Here is an 18970-nt window from a genome sequence, read left to right as displayed (position 1 = left end):
GTCAACTGTAAAGGGAAGGATGGATCAAAATGTGTCAGGATCTCAGAGTTTAGCAATGCACATTTAGCTTGTTAAATGCAACATCACAAGCTTCAGTCCACTTCCAGGTATTGTTCTGGCCAAGGAATTCATGAAGTAGTTTTAGCAGTGTGGCTAGCTGTGAAATAAACTTCCCATAATAGTTCAATAGTCCTAGAAATGAGTGAAGTTGACTAACATTTTGAGGGGGTGGAGCCTCCACAATAACCTTAAGTTTTGAAAGGGCCTTACAAAGGCTGGTAGCATCAATGATGTGTCCCAAATATTCAACAGAGGCCTGAAAGAATGCACACTTGTCTTTGTGGACTCATAGGCCATACTCTTCCAGTCTTTATAGGGTCGCCTCTAAGTTCTTAAGGTGACCCTCCTCATTTCTACCAGTGACCAGAAAGTTGTTGAGATAGCACTGGACTCCTGGCAAGCCACACAAGATCTGGTCCAGAGCCCTCTGGAGCAAAGCTGGGGCAGAAGTTACTCCGAAGAGTAAGCGACAGTAACGATAAAGCCCCTTATGCCTCACAATAGTCAATAGCTCTTGGGACTTCTCATCAACATGCATCTGGAAATACGCTTGACTCAGATCAATCTTGCTGAACTTTTGTCCCCCAGCCAGGCCCGCAAAGAGGTCATTGATGCGGGAAGAGGGGATTGCTCTGCGCACAGCACGGGGTTAACAGTGACCTTAAAATCTCTGCAAATCCAAACGGAACTGACGTTCTTCAATATTGGAACAATTGGAATTGCCCGTGGACAATGGGTAACTGGTATTAGGACTATTTTTGAGTAGGTGCTCCAGGTCCGCTTCTACTTTTGGCCTGATGGCATATGGCACCATTCTGGCCTTCAGATAGTTTGGTTGGCTGCCTCGTTTAATGTTCAGTTCCATGGTGATTCCCCTCATACTTCACAGATCCTCCACAAAAACAGCAGCATGTTTCTTTAATCCATCAGTCAGACCTGTTTCTTCTTTGCTACGGAAGGCATAAAGCTCTTGTGCAAAAAAGGGTTTTTGCACAAAAAGAAAACTTGCACACTGCTCGGTTTTGAGCAAAAACCTCTTGCGCAAAAATGGACCAGAAGAGATTATGCAAATGAAGCACAAGAAAATGCTAATTCATGCTTCATTTGCATTGCCGCTTCTGGCAAAGTGCATAGTGTAGCCATAGCCCTTCAGTCCTCCGGTGCACTTCTGCCCAATTCAGCTGGATCTTCGTAAGCCATGATCTCCCCATTAAGGCTGGGTAACGGCCTTTCACTGCAAACAGTGGCAATTCAGCAGTCTGTCCATTGAGCTCCACCTTATCATCAGTAGTACCCAATAGTGCGTCTCCCGTATATGTCTTCAGAACGATCTTTGCTGCCTTAAGTGGAAGATGCTTTAGCTCTTCCATAGACACAGTGTCTGAGACCAGTGAAACTGCTGTACCAGTGTTCAGTTCCATGCGCACAGGTTTACCGTCCAACAAACAGGTTACTCAGAATTCATGGAGGCCCGTTGCCAAAGACAAAATGTCGTGTGCAATTACTTCTTTGGACGTGGTGTCACCTTGGTCATCCTGCGTCTGCTGGAGGGCATGCAGCTATTCCTTTTTGGTCTGCCAGACTGCAGACCTCTTTTTCTTTTGTTTGAAGGCACGCTCAATGTGTCCCTTTTTGCCACACTGGGTCCTTACACCAGAGTTCCGATTCATGGTGACCCGGCCCACCATAGCAATAATACTCCTGGGTCCCAACTGTTTCTTGGGACACTATATGCACCCTAGGGGGGGTGCACTGGGGTACTGCGCCGCCTATGTGGACAGTTCCATGGAGACCACAATATCAACAGCCTTCTGTAGGGTGAGCTGGACCTCTGTTAATAGATGTGTCTGTGTAGCTACGCTGTGCAGGCCACACACTAACCTGTCCTGTATGGCGTCATTTAACGTCTCCTGAAATTCACAGTATTTCACAAGCTTTTTCAAAGTTGCCACAAATTATACAACTGGTTTGCTTTCTTTTTGGTCTCTTGTGCAACCTAGACATTTCTGCAATTACCAATGGTTTTGAAGCATAATGTGACCCCAGGATTTCCACACTGTCACTGTAAGATTAGGTCTCTGGCTTAACAGGAAAGCATCAAATTGCATAGCAGAGAGTATGTCTTAGCCCCTACAACACTTAAAAATATTGACACCTTCTTCTCTGCCTTAATGTCATTCGTAATGACAAAAGCTCAAAATGCTCAATAAATACATGCCATTGCCCTATAGTCTCCTCAAAAGGCCCCAGCAGCCCTGGAAATGGAGTCATGCTGCTGCACCTCCTCCCTTCCTTTCCTCCCAGCCTCTGGCTTCACTGATTTTAGTTTCAGGTTGTTTAGTTTCAGTGTCAGTGAAGCTGTCAGTTCTCACCCCCACCTTCCAGAACAGCAAAATGGTTTGTTTTCTTTCTTTGACTTTTAATTCTTCTGTTGCTGGAGGCAGCACAGGTATCCCATCCTTGTCGCCACTTTGTTATATTGTTTGGAGCTATACAGTTTAGAAATAAATCACTTGAAACAGAGAGTTGAAGCAGTTGCAAGCTTCCCATTTATTACATAACACAAAACTAACTAGAACCAGCCAGAACTGGCTGCCCTGACCCCTAATAACCTAACTCGGTTACTAGATCTTGAGTAGTTATATATCGACTACCCAATACACAACACTAGGCGCCTTGTAAGACGCTGTCTGGGTCAAAACTTATGGTCAATCTAGACAAGGCAGGGGAAGGATCACAGAGCTGGGGAGGAGAGCGCTTAGCACTGACCCATGTTCCTTTCTACCAATACATGTGACCACTTCACAACTGGGGCTGAATCCCTACCCTGGCCTCTGTCAGCCTGGGAATCCCAGCCTCTCCCAGAGCAGAGCTATGACCCAGGACACCTGTCTCTGTTGCCACTTCTCTGAAAGGCACGAGTTCAATGAAAGGTTTGAGAGGCCCTGGCACCTCCCTTTCTGGGCAGGGGAGGGAGAGTCCTTCTGGCTGTCTCCCTGTGGGGGTGGCACAAATACGAGTTCTGTTTTTCCCCTCCCAGGTCCCTCGCGTTAGGCCAGCAATACACCTCGCTGGGGTCCCAGCCCATCCTGTGCGGCTCCATCCCTGGCCTGGTCCCCAAGCAGCTCCGCTTCTGCCGGAATTACATCGAGATCATGCCCAGCGTGGCCGAGGGAGTCAAGCTGGGCATCCAGGAATGTCAGCATCAGTTCCGAGGCCGGCGCTGGAATTGCACCACCATTGACGACAGCCTGGCCATCTTCGGGCCAGTCCTGGACAAAGGTAAGGGAACCCCGCTGCTGCTTAGATAGGGGAGGGGCATTCTGCCATTTACCCACATTTCAGGAGCAGGCCTCATTGTGCTGGACGCTGCACAACCCAAGGAGGGACAGCCCAGCCCGAGGAGCTAAGAAGGGTGGGAGGGGAGATAGAAACACCAGGATGAGTAGGGACATGCCCACAGTCACCCAGCAGGACAGTGGCAGAGCCAAGAGAAGAAGTTGGGAGGGGTCACAAGTGCTTAGGAGGATATGGTCATAATTCAACATGATCTGAGGTCAATAGGATGAAATTCAATAAGGACAAATGCGAAGTGCTCCGCTTAGGAAGGAACAATCAGTTTCACACATGCAGAATGGGAAGTGGCTGTCTAGAAAGGATTATTGCACTAGAGGGTCATAGTGGACAATAAGCTAAATAGGATTCAATAATATGACACTGTTGCAAAAAAAGCAAACACCACTCAATCATGTCAAACCAATCGGATAGCTTTCTTTGATAGGATAACAGGTCTTGTGGATAAGGGAGAAGCGGTGGATGTGGTATACCTAGACTTTAATAAGGCATTTGATATGGTCTCACATGATCTTCTTATCAATAAACTAGAGCAAATACAACTTACGTGGGGCTACTATAAGGTGGATGCATAACTGGCTGGATAACTGTTCTCAGAGAGTAGTTATTAACGGTTCACAATCATGCTGGAAGGGTATAATAACTGAGGCTCTGCAGAGGTCCATTTTGGGACCGGTTCTGTCCAATATCTTCATCAACAATTTAGATATTGGCATAGAGAGTACGCTTATTAAGTCTGCAGATGATCCCAAGCTGGGAAGGGTTGCAAGTGCTTTGGAGGATAGGGTCATAATTCAAAATGATCTGGACAAATTGGAGAAATGGTCACAGGTAACTGAGATGAAGTTCAATACGGACAAGTGCAAAGTACTCCACTTAGGAAGGAACAATCAGTCTCACACATACAGAACGGGAAGCAACTGTCTAGGAAGGAGTACTGCAGAAAGGGATCTAAGGGTTATAATGGACTGCAAGCTAAATATGAGCCAACAGGGTGACACTGTTGCAAAAAAAGCAAACATCATTCTAGGAAATGCAGGACAATGTAGCACTATAGAAATGTAGCCGTGTTAGTCTGGGGTAGTTGAAGCAAAATGCAGGACAATGCTTCAACTACCCCAGACTAACACGGCTACATTTCTATCACTATCATTCTGGGACACATTAATAGGAGTGTTGTGAGCAAGACACAAGAAGTCATTCTTCCGCTCTACTCTGCACTGATTAGGCCTCAACTGGAGTATTGTGTCCAGTTTTGGGCACCACATTTCAAGAAAGATGTGGAGAAATTGAAGAAGAGCCAGAGAAAAGCAACAAGAATGATTAAAGGTCTTGAGAACATGAGCTATGAGGGAGGACTGAAAGAATTCGGCTTTTTTAGTTTGGAAAGGAGAAGACAGGGGGAACATGATAGCAGTCTTCAGACATCTAAAAGGGTGTCACAAGGAGGGGGGAGAAAAATTGTTCTCGTCGGCCTCTGAGGACAGGACAAGAAGCAATGGGCTTAAACTATAGCCAGGGAGGTTTAGGTGGGATATTAGGAAAAACTTCCTGCCTGTCAGGGGGGTTAAACACTGGAATAAATTGCCCAGGGAGATATTTAAGAGCAGGTTGGACTAACACACCTGTCAGGGATGGTCTTGCTGGTGCTTGGTCCTGCTATGAGGGCAGGGGACTGGACTTGATGACCTCTCAAGGACTCTTCTGGTTCTAGTGTTCTAGGATTCTATGCCTCTAGGGCTACTTCTAGACTACATGCCCCTGGTGACAGGCACGTAGATTAGACTACCCAGCATAGGAAAATGAAGCGACGAATTAAATAATCGCGCTTCATTTAAATTGACATGGCTGCCGCGCTGAGCCGATCCCAGCTGTTTGTCAGCTCAGCGCGGTAGTCTGGACGCTCCGCGGTCGACCTCGGATGAGGCATACCTGGGAGGTTGACAAATGCCTTTTATGTCGACCGCGGAGCGTCCAGACTACCGCGCTGAGCCGACAAACAGCTGATCGGCTCAGCGCGGCAGCCATGTAAATTTAAATGAAGCGGCGATTATTTAATTCGCCGCTTCATTTTCCTATGCCGGGTAGTCTAATCTACGTGCCTGTCGCCAGAGGCATTTAGTCTAGACGTACCCTAAGATACGCCAGTGCCAGGGAAGGCCAAAGGATTGCTTAGAACCAGCTGGTAGATGGCGGACAGCCTCTCCCACTGTCTTTGGGCCCCAGCCTTCAGAATTTGACACTCTGTGGGTCAGACTTTCACAAAGGCTCAGCACCCCAGCACCTATGCTGTCCTATGTGGAAACTCGGGCTGCTCTTCCACCAGCCACTTCTTCGTTGGGGGCTGGTTTGTTGCTGCCCCCTCTGTGCACACAGAGATTCCCCTGGACGAGGGTCCCACTTACCCCAGGCAGCCCCCAGCCCCATGCTAGCAGCAGCAGGCGATGCCAGTGGAAGGGCACTCTAGCCAGGTACAGCCATGTCTTGGTGCTGCTGGCTGAGTGGCGAGAGGCCAGAGCCCACAACACAAGCTGCAGAAAAGCCGACAGCACCAAGATAACCCTGTAGCTTTTCTCAGCCTTGCCACTCGCAGTCATTTGCATCTAAACAGAGGTGTATGGGATGGGATCAGGGGGCATCTCAATATCAGCTCAAGAGACTTAAGGGGGGGCAAGAAAAGAGAGAGGGAGCGAGAGAGCAAAATAAGCTTATGCTGCTGAGAAAGAGCTAAGCTTCCTCCCCTACTGTGAGGCCGGTAAGTGATACAGGCCAGCCCTGCAGTTGTTTCAAATTGCTGCGCCATTCACACGCCCTTTCGCCATTCTCATCTGGGGGTGGGGGGTGGGGAGAGCCATCAATAGGGCTTTCCCAGCTGGCTGGCGGGAGTGGAGGGGACAGCCGGCCGGGGACACTGTCCCGTTGCTACGCGGGGCTCTCGGGGAATGCCAGTTCTCTGTGCTGCGGGGATGTTGGACGGCGGAAACATTCCACATTATGCTGGTAATATAGTGTGACACTGCGGGAACAATGGCAAATTGAGTGGCCCAGCAGGTAACGGGCCTGGCTGGGAGACAGTTGCAGTGGTGCACTGTCAAGAGCTCGCTAATCCTCCCTCCCAGCCCCTCCCTGGTTCTGGGAACTTTGCTCGTTCATTTCGCTGCTGGGAAATTTCTCCCCACCTCCTTGTGCAGGCCTGGTGGGGATTTTCAAGTGATTCATTTATATTGCCGGGCCTTCCCCAACCACAGAGCCTCGTCTTCCTCCCCAGTTGACCTTCTGGGTGTGAGCATGGCCTCTGGGGCTCTGATCCAGGACAAAACCAACCTGGAGTAAACATGGCTGTGAACAAGCATGTTCTGCCCATGAGTAACGAGCACTCCCCTGCCACGGACTAGAGCAGCCCCCAAGTTTAAAGTAGTGACTTGTCTGGCAGGAGGGTGTTCTAGCTGGGAATGTTGCGCGGGTTTAAACATGCCCTGAAAAGTAAACATCATCTGTGAAGCGTGTGCCCCCCACAGCTTCCCCTTCCAGTGTCGCTGACACGTCCCGGCTTGCAGCGCGGCCAAAGTTTGTTCCTCCTTCTGCCAGCGGGAGGTTTCCTGGGATGATTCGTGTGCCCAGGAGAAGCTCTCCTGGCCCTCTGGCCCAGGGGCAGGCCTGTGGAAAGTTTAACTGAGAGGAGTTTTCCCCCCCTTCTCCCTCCAAACTGAGATGTCCTCATCACTGTTGGCTGAGACCCTCTCAGCACACTGGGACTGGGGTCAGTTCTATTATCCCCAAGTGAGGCAGAGCCACCTATGGTCTTCAGAGCAGGTCCTAAGTGACTCACCCAGGGTCATGCAGGAAGACTGTAGCAGGGGCAGAAAATGACCCTCTGTGTCCTGAATCCCATTCCAGACATCAGGGGTGCCATTTAGGTAGGGCAGGAGGCTCTAGTTCCCCTCAAAATCTGAACCCCTGAACTTCATACCTGAGGATTTCTGAAAGCACACGTGCTAGCCCCAGACCCAGCTCTTACTTGAAACAGAGCCTGCGCTGCTCCCAGCTTTGCCTTTGGGGGTAGGGAGATTGTTTATCAACAGAGGGAGGCAGAGTGATTAAGATAACAAAAGGCTTGTCAATCAATTAATTGAAGAACCATTAGATGATTATGAAAACATTGTGAGGCACTCCACTTAAAAGATAAGAAACAAAGGGTAGGCATGAATGGTGAGAATGGAGGGTAGTGAATAGTGGTGTGCTCCGGGAGTGTACTGGGACCAATGCTGTTCAACTCATTAATAAATGATCTGGGAAAAGGGGCAAACGGGGACAAAATTTGCAGATGATACAAAATTACTCAAAATAGTTAAGTCCAAACTGATTGCAAAGGGATCTCACAAAACTGGATGACTGGGCAACACCAGGGCAGATGGCATTCAGTGGTAATAATAAATGCAAAGTAATGCATGTGGCAAAATATTATCTCAGCTATATACACAATATGCTGGGGTCTAAATTAGTTGTTAACACTCAAGAAAGAGCTCTTGGAAGCATTGTGGATAGTTCCATGTAAACATCTGCTCAATGTGCAGTGGCAATCAAAAAAAGCTAACAGAATATTGGGAATCATTTGGAAATGAACAGACAGAAAATATATTTCCTGTATAAATTCATGGAATGCCCATATCTTGAATACTGGATATAATGGATTTGGAAAAGGTAGGAAGAAGTGCAACAAAATGATTAAGGATAAGTAATAGCTTCCATATGAGAAGAGATTAAAAAGATGGGGACTTATTAGTTTGGAAAAAGAAATTGGAAAAAGATTAGTGACATTAGTTTGGAAAGGGGGATATGTTAGAGGTCTAGAAAATCACAAGTGGTATGGAAAAATTCTTCACAGGCAATCTGTGGAACTTCTTGCCAGGGATGGTGAAAAGGCCCAAACGATAACAGGGTTCCAGTAAGAATTAAGAAAGTTCAGGGAAGATAGGTCGATCAGTGGCTATTAGCCAGGATGGGCAGGGATGGTGCACCTAGCCTCTTTGTCAGAAGCTGGCAATGGGCAACAGGGGAGGGATCACTTGCTGATTTCCTCTTCTGGGGCACCTGGCATTGGCCACTGTTAGAAGACAGGGTACCGGGTTAGATGGAACTTTGACCTGACCCAGTCTGGCCACTCTTATATGCTTATATAGAACCCAAATGTGTCTCTTGCCCTCTGCTGTAACCCACTAGACCCCTCTCCCAGAGCTGAAATAGAGCCCAGGAGTCCTGGCAGTCTCTCTCTCTGGGTATGTCTACACTACCCTCCTAATTCCTCGTGGAATGAGGAGTACAGCTAGTTCGGATTAGAAGCCTAATCCGAACTAGCTACTCCGTGCCGCGTGTAGCCGCGCGGCACAGGGTTCGAACTGCCGGCATTTAAAAATGGCGCTGGCCGGCTTCATGCAAATGAAGCCCGGGAAATTCAAATCCCAGGCTTCATTTGCAAGTGCGGTATGCCTACATTACCCTCCTAGTTCGAATTAGGAGGGTAGTGTAGACATACCCTCTGTCTCTCTCTCTGCAGAATTAACAACACAGTGAGAAAATACATTAACATTTTAAGCAAAACTAGTGTCCCTTGAGTCACTGGCCACAAGATGTCAGAACATGTTAGTGTTAGAACTCAGTGGGTCTAATATTTATTTCATTTTTCCTTTTATATATGAATTAGATACAGTGCTCCTGGCAGATAGCTGCTACATTCTCTGCAAAAAGACCCTAGAGTTTTCCAGGGCCTTAGTAAACCCTGGAAAGAGGAGATGGATTTGGAAGGAGATTTGCTTCCCAGATTTGCTGCTTGGCTTGTACTGAGCATGTTCAATAACACTGCTGAAGCTGCTGCCCTCACTCCTCCCCCTCCTACCAAAATCTGAAATGGTGCCACTTGCCAAATTCTTTCCTCAGCTGGTGAGTTAGTTACAAATCATCTAAATACAAACTCTGCCCCTCACTCAGCTTGCACAGTCAGCGTTGATGCAAGAAACCTACTGAAGCTTTGGTCGGCCACAGAGGTGGGAATTGCAGGGGTGGGGGAGCATCTGTACTGGCACAGTTGTATTCAGCAAACACCGGTTAGACAACACCTAATGGGTTGGAGGAAGCAGAAAGCAAACCCATCTCTCTCGGAACCCGACCTTTCAGACACCAGGGCCCCTGAAAAGGCTCAAGGCAGGTTCCCTTTTGCTGGTTGCCATAGGGCCATGTCTACATTTAAATAAGTTGTAACACAGCTGAGTTCCCCAGGCCTCCTTTGTCTCCTTCCTGGCCACACGTGCAAGGAAAACAAAAGTGAAGGGATTATTTTAGATCCCATCGAGACGTGTTAAACAAGTCAGAGGATCCAGCAACAACCCAGGTGTCCCTGACTTGGTTACAGGCCACAGAACGGCATCCACCCACTCCTGTGGCAACCCCCTAACTTCTGGCTGAGTCACTAAAGTTCACAAATCAGGATTTAAAGGCTTCAGATTATGGAGAATCCAGCATTTACGCTAGTTTAAACCTGCAAGGATCTATGCCCCATGCTGCACAAGAAGTCCAAAAACAAAACAAAACGCCAATTTCATGGGCGGGAAAATTCCTTCCTGACCCCAAATATGGCAACCAGACCCTGAGCGTGAGGGTGAGACCTAGCTGCCGGACAACTGGGAAAGAATTCTCTGTAGTAACTCAGAGCCCTCCTTAGCTAGTGCCCCATCATCAGCCATTGGGGATTACTTACTACGAGAAATTGGAGATCAGTCACATACCATTGTAGACAACGAATCATCCCATCCCTTTCCTCCCCTGCCCCCTGTACATTTATCAAGCTTAGTCTTGGAACCAGTTAGGTTTCTTACCCCCATAGCTCCCCTTGGAAGGCCGTTCCAGAACTTCACTCCGATGGTTAGAAATTTGGTCTAATTTCAAACCTAAACCTGTTGATGGTCGATTTATAGCTTTGTTTTTGTGTCAATATTGGTGCTTAATAATCCCTTCCCCTCTCTGATGTATTCACAGAGAATAATTCCATCTTCCCTCATCCGTCACCTGTTTTAAGGTAAACAAGCCAAATTCTGAGCCTCATCTCAAAGTAGGTTTTCCATTCCTCAGATCATTCCAGTAGCCCATCTCATCCTAGGACTCAAACCTTGCCCGTTACATCCTAGGACTACATTAATTTTTTAACAGCCACATCACATAGTCATCCTGCAATCAGCCAATATGCCCAAATCTTTCTCCTCCTCTGTCACTTCCAACTACTACGTTCTCAGTTTATAGCAAAAGTCTGTGTGGTTAGACTCTAAAAGCACAATCTTGCACTCTGCATTGTTAAATTTCATCCCATTTCTACAAACTCTAGTTTTCAAAGTCATCCAGATTTTCTTGTATGATATTCCCGTCTCCCTCTGTATTGGGAAAACCTCCCAACTTTGTGTCATCTGCGGATTTTAGTAGTTCCCTCCCATTTTTTTGTGCAAAGATCATTAATGAGACTGTTAAATAAAATTGGTCCCAAGAACCAGTCCCTGACTCACTCTACTAGTAACCACCCTCCCACCTGAAAGCTCACCTGTCAGGATGGCCTGCTGTAGTTTTCCTTTTAACAAGTTCCTTATCCAACTTAACTTCTCATGTTAATCCTCATCTATTCCTGTTTCAACTGATGATTTTCCATATGGAATAGACTTATTCTACCTGCGTTACTGAATTCCAGGGGGATTAGACCTTTAGATATTTCCTTTGTCTAAAAAATATCAGTTATCTCAAAAAGGATGCTCAGGTTGGTCTGGCATGATCTACCTTTTATAAAACCATAACAAATTTCATCACAGTTGCCAACTACCTCAATGTCCTTAACTAATCTTTCAAAAGATGTCTTTCATCTTGCGTATAATTGAGATCAGATAAATGAGCCTGTAGTTCCCTGATCACTTGTTTCTCATCTTCAAAAATAGATACTTCTATTAGCAATTCCCTGTTCCTGGGGTACAACTCCCAGGTTTACAGAGTCATGATAAATCCTTGCTATTGGACTAGCAATTTCATGAGCCAGTTCCTTTAACACTCTTGGATGAAGATTATTTGGGCCCCTTGAATGTGTTCCATTTAGCTGTGTGTGTTTGACTTCTACCTCCAATGTGGTAATCTCTACTTCCATGTCCAGATTTCCATTAGCCACCCTGCCACTACCCCCAGACTCCTCATTATCCCTATTAGTAACTGAAGCCAAGTATTGGTTAGGCCAGGGCTACTCAACACACGGCCCATGGGCCCTATGCGGCCCATGGCGCATTTCTTTGCGGCCCATGGATGGGAGCTAAAACAAAAAAGTAGTCAATATAATGGTCTGCTGTTGATATGCATTTTAGTAGTTATTCCTGGACTGTCATTGCTCATTAAAAGTGCTGTCATATGAGTGGAAATCCGGTAAATGTTGCATTTTATTAATATTAGCCGAACTGACTTAAATGGGGCCTGTGTGTTGTGTAGTCTTGCCTTAATCTATGTATTCATGCCTGTCAGTGTGAAAGATATTTGCATATATTTGCATATATATTTGCATGTATATACAACCACACTTAAGTTGTGGCCCTTGGCATGTGCTGTGACTATCACTGTGGCCCCCAGCTCTTCCAAAGTTCAATAGTCCTGGGTTAGGTGTTGGTCCAGGCCTAGCTTATCCTCAGTTTCCAACCCAGCCTCAGTGCTTAGTCTTACCATTACTTCTGCCCTTGTTTATTTTATTTAAATGGCTAAGGAACCTTGGACTGTTGGTTTTAATTTGCTGTGCCAGGTCCAGCGTCGCTTGGCTTTTGCCAGGTCTTACTTCCCCCCTCCACTTTCTGATGTCCAAGGGAGAAGAGTCTTTGCAGATCCATCCCAGCCTCCATGCAGTGTAGCCTTCCTGCTGTCTCTTAATCCTGTTTGAGATGCTTGCTTGTCCAATTCGGGCTGAACCCTTCCCTTGCTTGGGACGCAGGCTACAGAGAGCTTCTGCAATGCTGACTTAATTCCAAGACTCCTCCACATTCAGAGTTCTTCACTCCATGCCACTTCCCTCACTAATGCCTTTGATTTTTTAATGGTTGCCCTTTTGAAATCCAGGCCCCTAGTTGCAGATCTATTTGTGTTTATCCTTTTCTTAGTTTTAATTGAATTAGCTCTTAATCACTCAACCCAAGGGTGCCTGGTTCCATGCCACAGGCCCATGTTCCTGCTCTGGGTGAGAGGCCCTGTCTGCAAGACAGTGACCCCCCTCAGTGGGTGCAGCTATTAACTATGCCATGGTGGCATGTGCAGGTTCCCACTGGAGGTCATGTATGTGTTTGTATCTTCACACCCAAAGGGCTCAGAGAGGCCCAAGGTAGCCTTGTGCTAGGATCTATGTACACACACACACAGATGCAGTTCCCCAAATCAGGTTAGGTCCCACCTACCCCACAACAGTCAACCAGGGAGAGTAAAAAGGAGACTGCTCGGCCGACACAGAAGGATGTTTGCAAAGAAGGGTTTAAACGCCTTACATGGAGAATCGTATCAGAAGCCTCTGACCATCTTCAAAGAGCAGATGAACCAAGTTAGGAGCCAGTGGCGGGGACATGCAGCTCACGCACCATTTTCTTCTCAATGTCAATAGGACCAAGTAGTGAGAGTTCAAAGACTGAAGCAGTCTCTCCCAGGGGGTTGGGGAAAATCCCATCTCTTGGCAGATGAAATTCTAAAACCCACTTAGTGTTCACCCAAGTCTGGTCATTGAACTCTACTGGCCAAGAGAGAGAACTAGAAAAAAGCTGGCACTTTAAAAACACCTGCGACTTTCCAGCTAGATTGGCTAGCACACTAGACAGAGAATTGAATTGCTGGGATACAGGCCCACACCATAAGCTAGGATCTGACCTCTGGGACCCACAGGAGCAAAGTGAGGTTACTAACACTGCATGTAGCACCCTAAAGAGGCTGTTCAGCCTTTCTGGGCATAGTCTATGCTGTTTCACGGCATGTTTCCCTTCTCACATTTGTGTGTTGAATTTGTGAAACCTTCTCTCACAGTCTGTTTGTCCCACCATGGTGCAAAGGGACACTAACCTTGGGGGTGGAGGGGTGCTGCTGTACAGAACTGCAGCAAGCCAGGTAACAGTGGCACACAGCAGCTCCATTTGTCTAGGTAAGACGGACCAGTACTTTCAAGTTTTAGAGTCTTCTAAGACTCTAAAATCTGCTTGCTCACTTGGGTGGTCTTGACATTTTGTGTGTGTCCTGGGAGAGAGAGGGGGGCTGGCCAATGTGATTGACCCAGTCGAGCAAGGAGTTGCCACGATACAGCTCCCTCACTCCAGCCTTTTTAAAAAACAATGGGGTCTTGTAACTTTCGTCTGCACACACCTGGAGCTCAAACCCTGGCTCTGTAATTCTCCCCCTCATGATCTCAGCTGATCACATTCCAGGAGTGCATAACACCCACTGAGCCTTTGGGGCAGCAGTCTTGAGAATGGCAGCAAAGGAAGATTTGAGCCAAACATTCACGTGACAGAGATTGAAACGGGATGTGCAAGAGCGCTAGGAGGCAGCTCCTTGTCATAGCAATTTCCTGGCTCAAGGCTCCATGTTGTGGTCAGTAAAGTCAAGCAACAGCCACACCCTGGACATTGGAACCCTACCTGCATGGCAGAATCTGTGGCCTGTTTGCCACACAAGTGTTTGGTTCACATCTGGGCTCGTGAGGGGTTGAACTGCTTCACTACACTTCTTTGCCCAACTTTTACTTCCTATTCTCCTGTTTGTCCAGCCAAGGCTCATGTTTGCACTGCGTCAAACTTGGCGCACATGGTCTTTTCATTCCTATCATAAATTCTTGATCCTTTCTCAGTTGCCACTTTCCAAATTACATTCCCCATCCTGCCATGGTGGCTCCAGGCTTGGTTCATAGAGAGATGAGCTTCTATTGGGCTAATGAAAGGAGCTCAGCATACCAAACAGCCAGACCACTCTGCAGGACTGACGTGCCAGCATTATTTGTCACGTAAGCACAGCTGCTTTCTTGCCCGTCTGGGAGAAACCCTGTTTCTCTCTGTGTATGGTCACACTTTCTAGGGAGGAGTATAAATACATAGCTCGAGAATGCAGGGAAGTTATCAGGAAGGTGAAAGCGCAATTGGAATGATAGCTACCAAGGTATGTGAAGGGTAACAAGAAAGGTTTCTATACGCATGTTAGCAATAAGAGGGTGATCAGAGAGGGGGTGGGGCCCTTACTGGATGAGGGAGGTAACCTAGTAACAGATGATGTGGGAAAAGCTGAAATACTCAATGCTTTCTTTGCCTCTGTCTTCACAGACAAGATCAGCTCCCGGACAAGGCAGTAGGGGAAGGAGGTGGACAGCCCTTGGTGGGGAAAGAACAAGATAGGAACTATTTAGAAAAGCTAGACATACACAAATCCATGGGCCCGCATTAAATGCATCCAAGAGTTGGCAAATGTCATTGCAGAGCCTTTGGCCATTATCTTGTGAAAACTTGTGGAGATTGGGAGAGATCCTGGATGATTGGAAAAAGACAAATGTAGTGCCCATCTTTAAAAAAGGGAAGGAGGACAATCCAGGGAACTACAGACCAGTCAGCCTTACCTCAGTCCCAGAAAAATCATGGAGGGGATCCTCAAGGAATCCATTTTGAGGCACTTGGATGAGAGGAAAGTGATCAGGAATAGTCAGCATGGATTCACAAAGGGCAAGTCGTGCCTGACCAATCTGATCAGCTTCTATGATGAGGTAACTGGCTCTGTGGATATGGGAAAGTCAGTGGATGCCCCTTGACATCAGCAAAGCTTTTGATACGGTCTCCCACAATAGCCTTGCCAGCAAGTTAAGGGAGTATGGATTGGATAAATGGACTATAAGATGGATAGATAGCTGGCTAGACTGTCAGGCCCAGCGGATAGTGATCAATGGCTTGATGTCAGGTAGGCGGTCTCTTTCTAGTGGAGTGCCCCAAAGATTGGTTCTAGGGCTTGTTTTGTTCAACATTTGTATTAATGACTTGGATGAGGGGATGGATTGCACCCTCAGCAAGTCTTCAGATGACACTAAGCTAGGGGGAGAGGTAAATACGCTGGAGGTCAGGGATAGGGTCCAGAGTCACGTACGCAGATTAGAGGATTGGGCCAAAAGAAATCTGATGAGGTTCAACAAGGACAAGTGTAGAAGAATCCCAAGCATTGTTACAGGCTGGGGACCGAATGGCTAAGTAGCAGTTCTGCAGAATAACACCATGGGGGAAAGCCGATTGGTGCAGAGATGCACGTAAATCGGAGGGAGACTTCTCTTAGAGGAGAATCCATTGATAGAGATTCTCTAAGCTGTAGTCAGAAAGAGAGGAGGGGAGAGGGCAAACCATGGGCCAGGGCAGACAAACAACCACATACAAAGGAATCCAATGCATCAGGGAAGGGCAGACAAATAAGCAGTGGCAAATTTTTAAAGTGCTTGTACACAAATGCTAGGAGTCTGACAAATAAGATGGGTGAACTAGAGTACCTCGTATTACAGGAGGAGATTGACATAATAGGCATCACTGAAACCTGGTGGAATGAGGAAAATCTGTGGGACACAGTCATACCGGGATATAAAATATATCGAAAGGATAGAGAAGGCCGGGTGAGTGGCGGAGTGGCACTGTGTGTGAAAGATAATGAAGAAGCAAATGAAATAAAAATATTAAGTGAATCAACATGTTCAATAGAATCACTATAGATAGTAATTCCATGCTCCAATAATAAGAAATTAGCAGTAGGGATATATTACCGACCACCTGACCAGGACAGCGATACTGACATTGAAATGCTGAGGGAGATTAGAGAGGCTACCAAAATAAAGAACTCTATAATAATGGGGGATTTTAATTACCCCTATGTTGACTGGATACATGTCACCTCAGGAAGAGAAGCAGAAATAAAATTTCTTAATGGCTTAAATGACTGCTTCTTGGAGCAGCTGGTGCAGGAACCCACAAGGGGAGAGGCAATTCTCGATTTAGTCCTGAGTGGAGTGCAGTATCAGGTCCAGGATATAACCGTTACAGGACCGCTTGGGAATAGTGACCATAATATAATAACATTCAACATTCCTGTGGTGGGAAGAACACCTCAGCAGTCCAGCACCCTGGCATTTAATTTCAAAAAGGGGAATGACACAAAAATGAGGAGGTTAGTTAAACAGAAATTAAAAGGCACAGTGACTAGAGCCAAATCCCTGAAAGCTGCATGGAAACTTTTTAAAGACACCATAATAGAGGCCCAACTTAAATGTATACCCCAAATTAAAAAACATAGCAAGAGACCAAAAAAGAGTCACCGTGGCTTAACCACCATGTAAAAGAAGCAGTGAGTGGCAAAAAGGTATCTTTTAAGAAGTGGAAGTCCAATCCTAGTGAGATAAATAGAAGAGAACATAAACACTGTCAAATCAAGTGTAAAAACGTAATAAGAAAAGCGAAAAAAGATTTTGAGGAACAGCTAGCCAAAAACTCAAAAAGAAATAACAAAATGTTTTTTAAGTACTTTAGAAGCAGGACGCCTGCTAAAAACCTGTGGGTCCCCTAGATGATCGAGCTATAAAAGGAGCAATCAAGGACGATAAAGCCATTGCAGAAAAACTAAATGATTTCTTTGCTTCAGTCTTCACGGCTGAGGACGTTGGGGAGATTCCTGAATCTGCACCGTCCTTTGTGGGTGATGAATCTGAGGAACTGTCCCGGATTGAAGTGTCATTAGAGGAGGTTTTGGAACAAATAGAAAAACGTAATGTTAACAAATCTCCAGGACCGGATGGCATTCATCCGAGAACTCAAATGGGAAATTGCAGAGCTATTATCTGTGGTTTGTAACCTATCCTTTAAATCGGCTTCCGTACCTAGTGACTGGAAGGTAGCCAACGTGACACCAATATTTAAAAAGGGCTCTAGAGGCAATCCTGGAAATTACAGACCGGTAAGTCTAACTTCAGTACCGGGCAAATTAGTCGAAACAATAGTAAAGAATAAAATTGTGAAGCATGTAGAAGAACATAATTTGTTGGACAAAAGTCAACATAGCTTCTGTAAAGGGAAATCCTGTCTTACTAATCTGTTAGAGTTCTTTGAAGGGGTTAACAAAGATGCAGACAAGGGGGATCCAGTAGATATAGTATACTTGGATTTTCAGAAAGCCTTTGACAAGGTCCCTCACCAAAAGCTCTTGTATAAATTACATGGCCATGGGATAAGAGGGAAGGGTCTTTCTTGGATTGAGAACTGGTTAAAAGACAGGAAACAAAGGGTAGGAATAAATGGTAAATTTTCAGATTGGAGAGGGGTAACTAGTGGTGTCCCCCAAGGGTCAGTCCTGGGACCAATCCTTTTCAACTTATTCATAAATGATCTGGAGAAAGGAGTAAACAGTGAGGTAGTAAAGTTTGCAGATGATACAAAACTGTTTAGGATAGTCAAGACAGAAGCAGACTGTGAGGGACTCCAAGAAGATCTCACCAAACTGAGTGATTGGGCAACAAAATGGCAAATGAAATTCAATGTGGATAAAGTAAAGTAATGCACATCGGGAGAAATAACCCCAACTATACGTACAGTATGATGGGGGCTAATTTGGCTACGACAAATCAGGAAAGAGATCTTGGAGTTATCGTGGATAGTTCTCTGAAAACTTCCACACGGTGTGCAGCGGCGGTCAAAAAAGCAAATAGGATGCTAGGAATTATTAGGAAAGGGATAGAAAATAAGACCCAGAATATCTTAATGCCCCTGTATAAAACTATGGTACGCCCACATCTTGAATACCGTGTACAGATGTGGTCTCCTCACCTCAAAAAAGATATTTTGGCCTTGGAAAGGGTTCAGAAAAGGGCAACTAAAATGATTAGGGGTTTGGAATGGGTCCCGAATGAGGAGAGATTAAAGAGACTGGGACTTTTCAGTTTAGAAAAGAGGAGACTGAGGGGGGATATGATAGAGGTCTATAAAATCATGAGTGGTGTGGAGAGGGCCGATAAAGAAAATTTATTTATTAGTTCCCTAAATAGAAGAACTAGAGGACACCAAATGAAATTAATGGGGAGCAGGTTTAAAACTACTAAAAGAAAGTTCTTCTTCACACAGCGTGTAGTCAACCTGTGGAACTCCTTGCCAGAGGAGGCTGTGAAGGCTAGGACTGTAATAGAGTTTAAAGAGAAGCTAGATAATTTCATGGAGGTTAGGTCCATAAAAGGCTATTAGCCAGGGGATAAAATGGTGTCCTTGGCCTCTGTTTGTCAGAGGCTGGAGAGGGATGGCAGAAGACAAATCGCTTGATCATTGTCTTCGGTCCACCCTCTCTAGGCACCTGGTGCTGGCCACTGTCGGTAGACAGGATACTGGGCTAGATGGACCTTTGGTCTGACCCACTACGGCCATTCTTATGTTCTTATGGGATTACAGTGGATGAGAAGCTGGATATGAGTCAACAGTGCGCCCTTGTAGCCAAGAAAGCTAATAGCATATGAGGTTGCATTAGGAGGTGC

At 46.2% G+C, this 18970-nt stretch overlaps 1 protein-coding gene across 2 annotated transcripts in view; it reads left to right on the top strand.

The window, feature by feature from the left end:
• Nucleotides 1-18970, top strand: part of WNT3 (Wnt family member 3) — a 77023-nt gene that overhangs the window by 42227 nt on the left and 15826 nt on the right. For both annotated transcript variants that reach the window (XM_014570272.3, XM_006116664.4), the window contains exon 2: nt 3101-3342. In XM_014570272.3, the coding sequence (XP_014425758.3) occupies nt 3216-3342 (127 nt within the window). In that variant the 5' untranslated portion in view covers nt 3101-3215. The remainder of the gene's footprint in view (nt 1-3100; nt 3343-18970) is intronic.

This window comes from Pelodiscus sinensis, chromosome 29, assembly GCF_049634645.1.
Source record: "Pelodiscus sinensis isolate JC-2024 chromosome 29, ASM4963464v1, whole genome shotgun sequence".
NCBI classification, from domain to species: Eukaryota; Metazoa; Chordata; order Testudines; family Trionychidae; genus Pelodiscus; species Pelodiscus sinensis.
The sequence above is the reverse complement of the archived record's forward strand: the minus strand, read 5'-3'. Positions and strand labels throughout refer to the sequence as shown.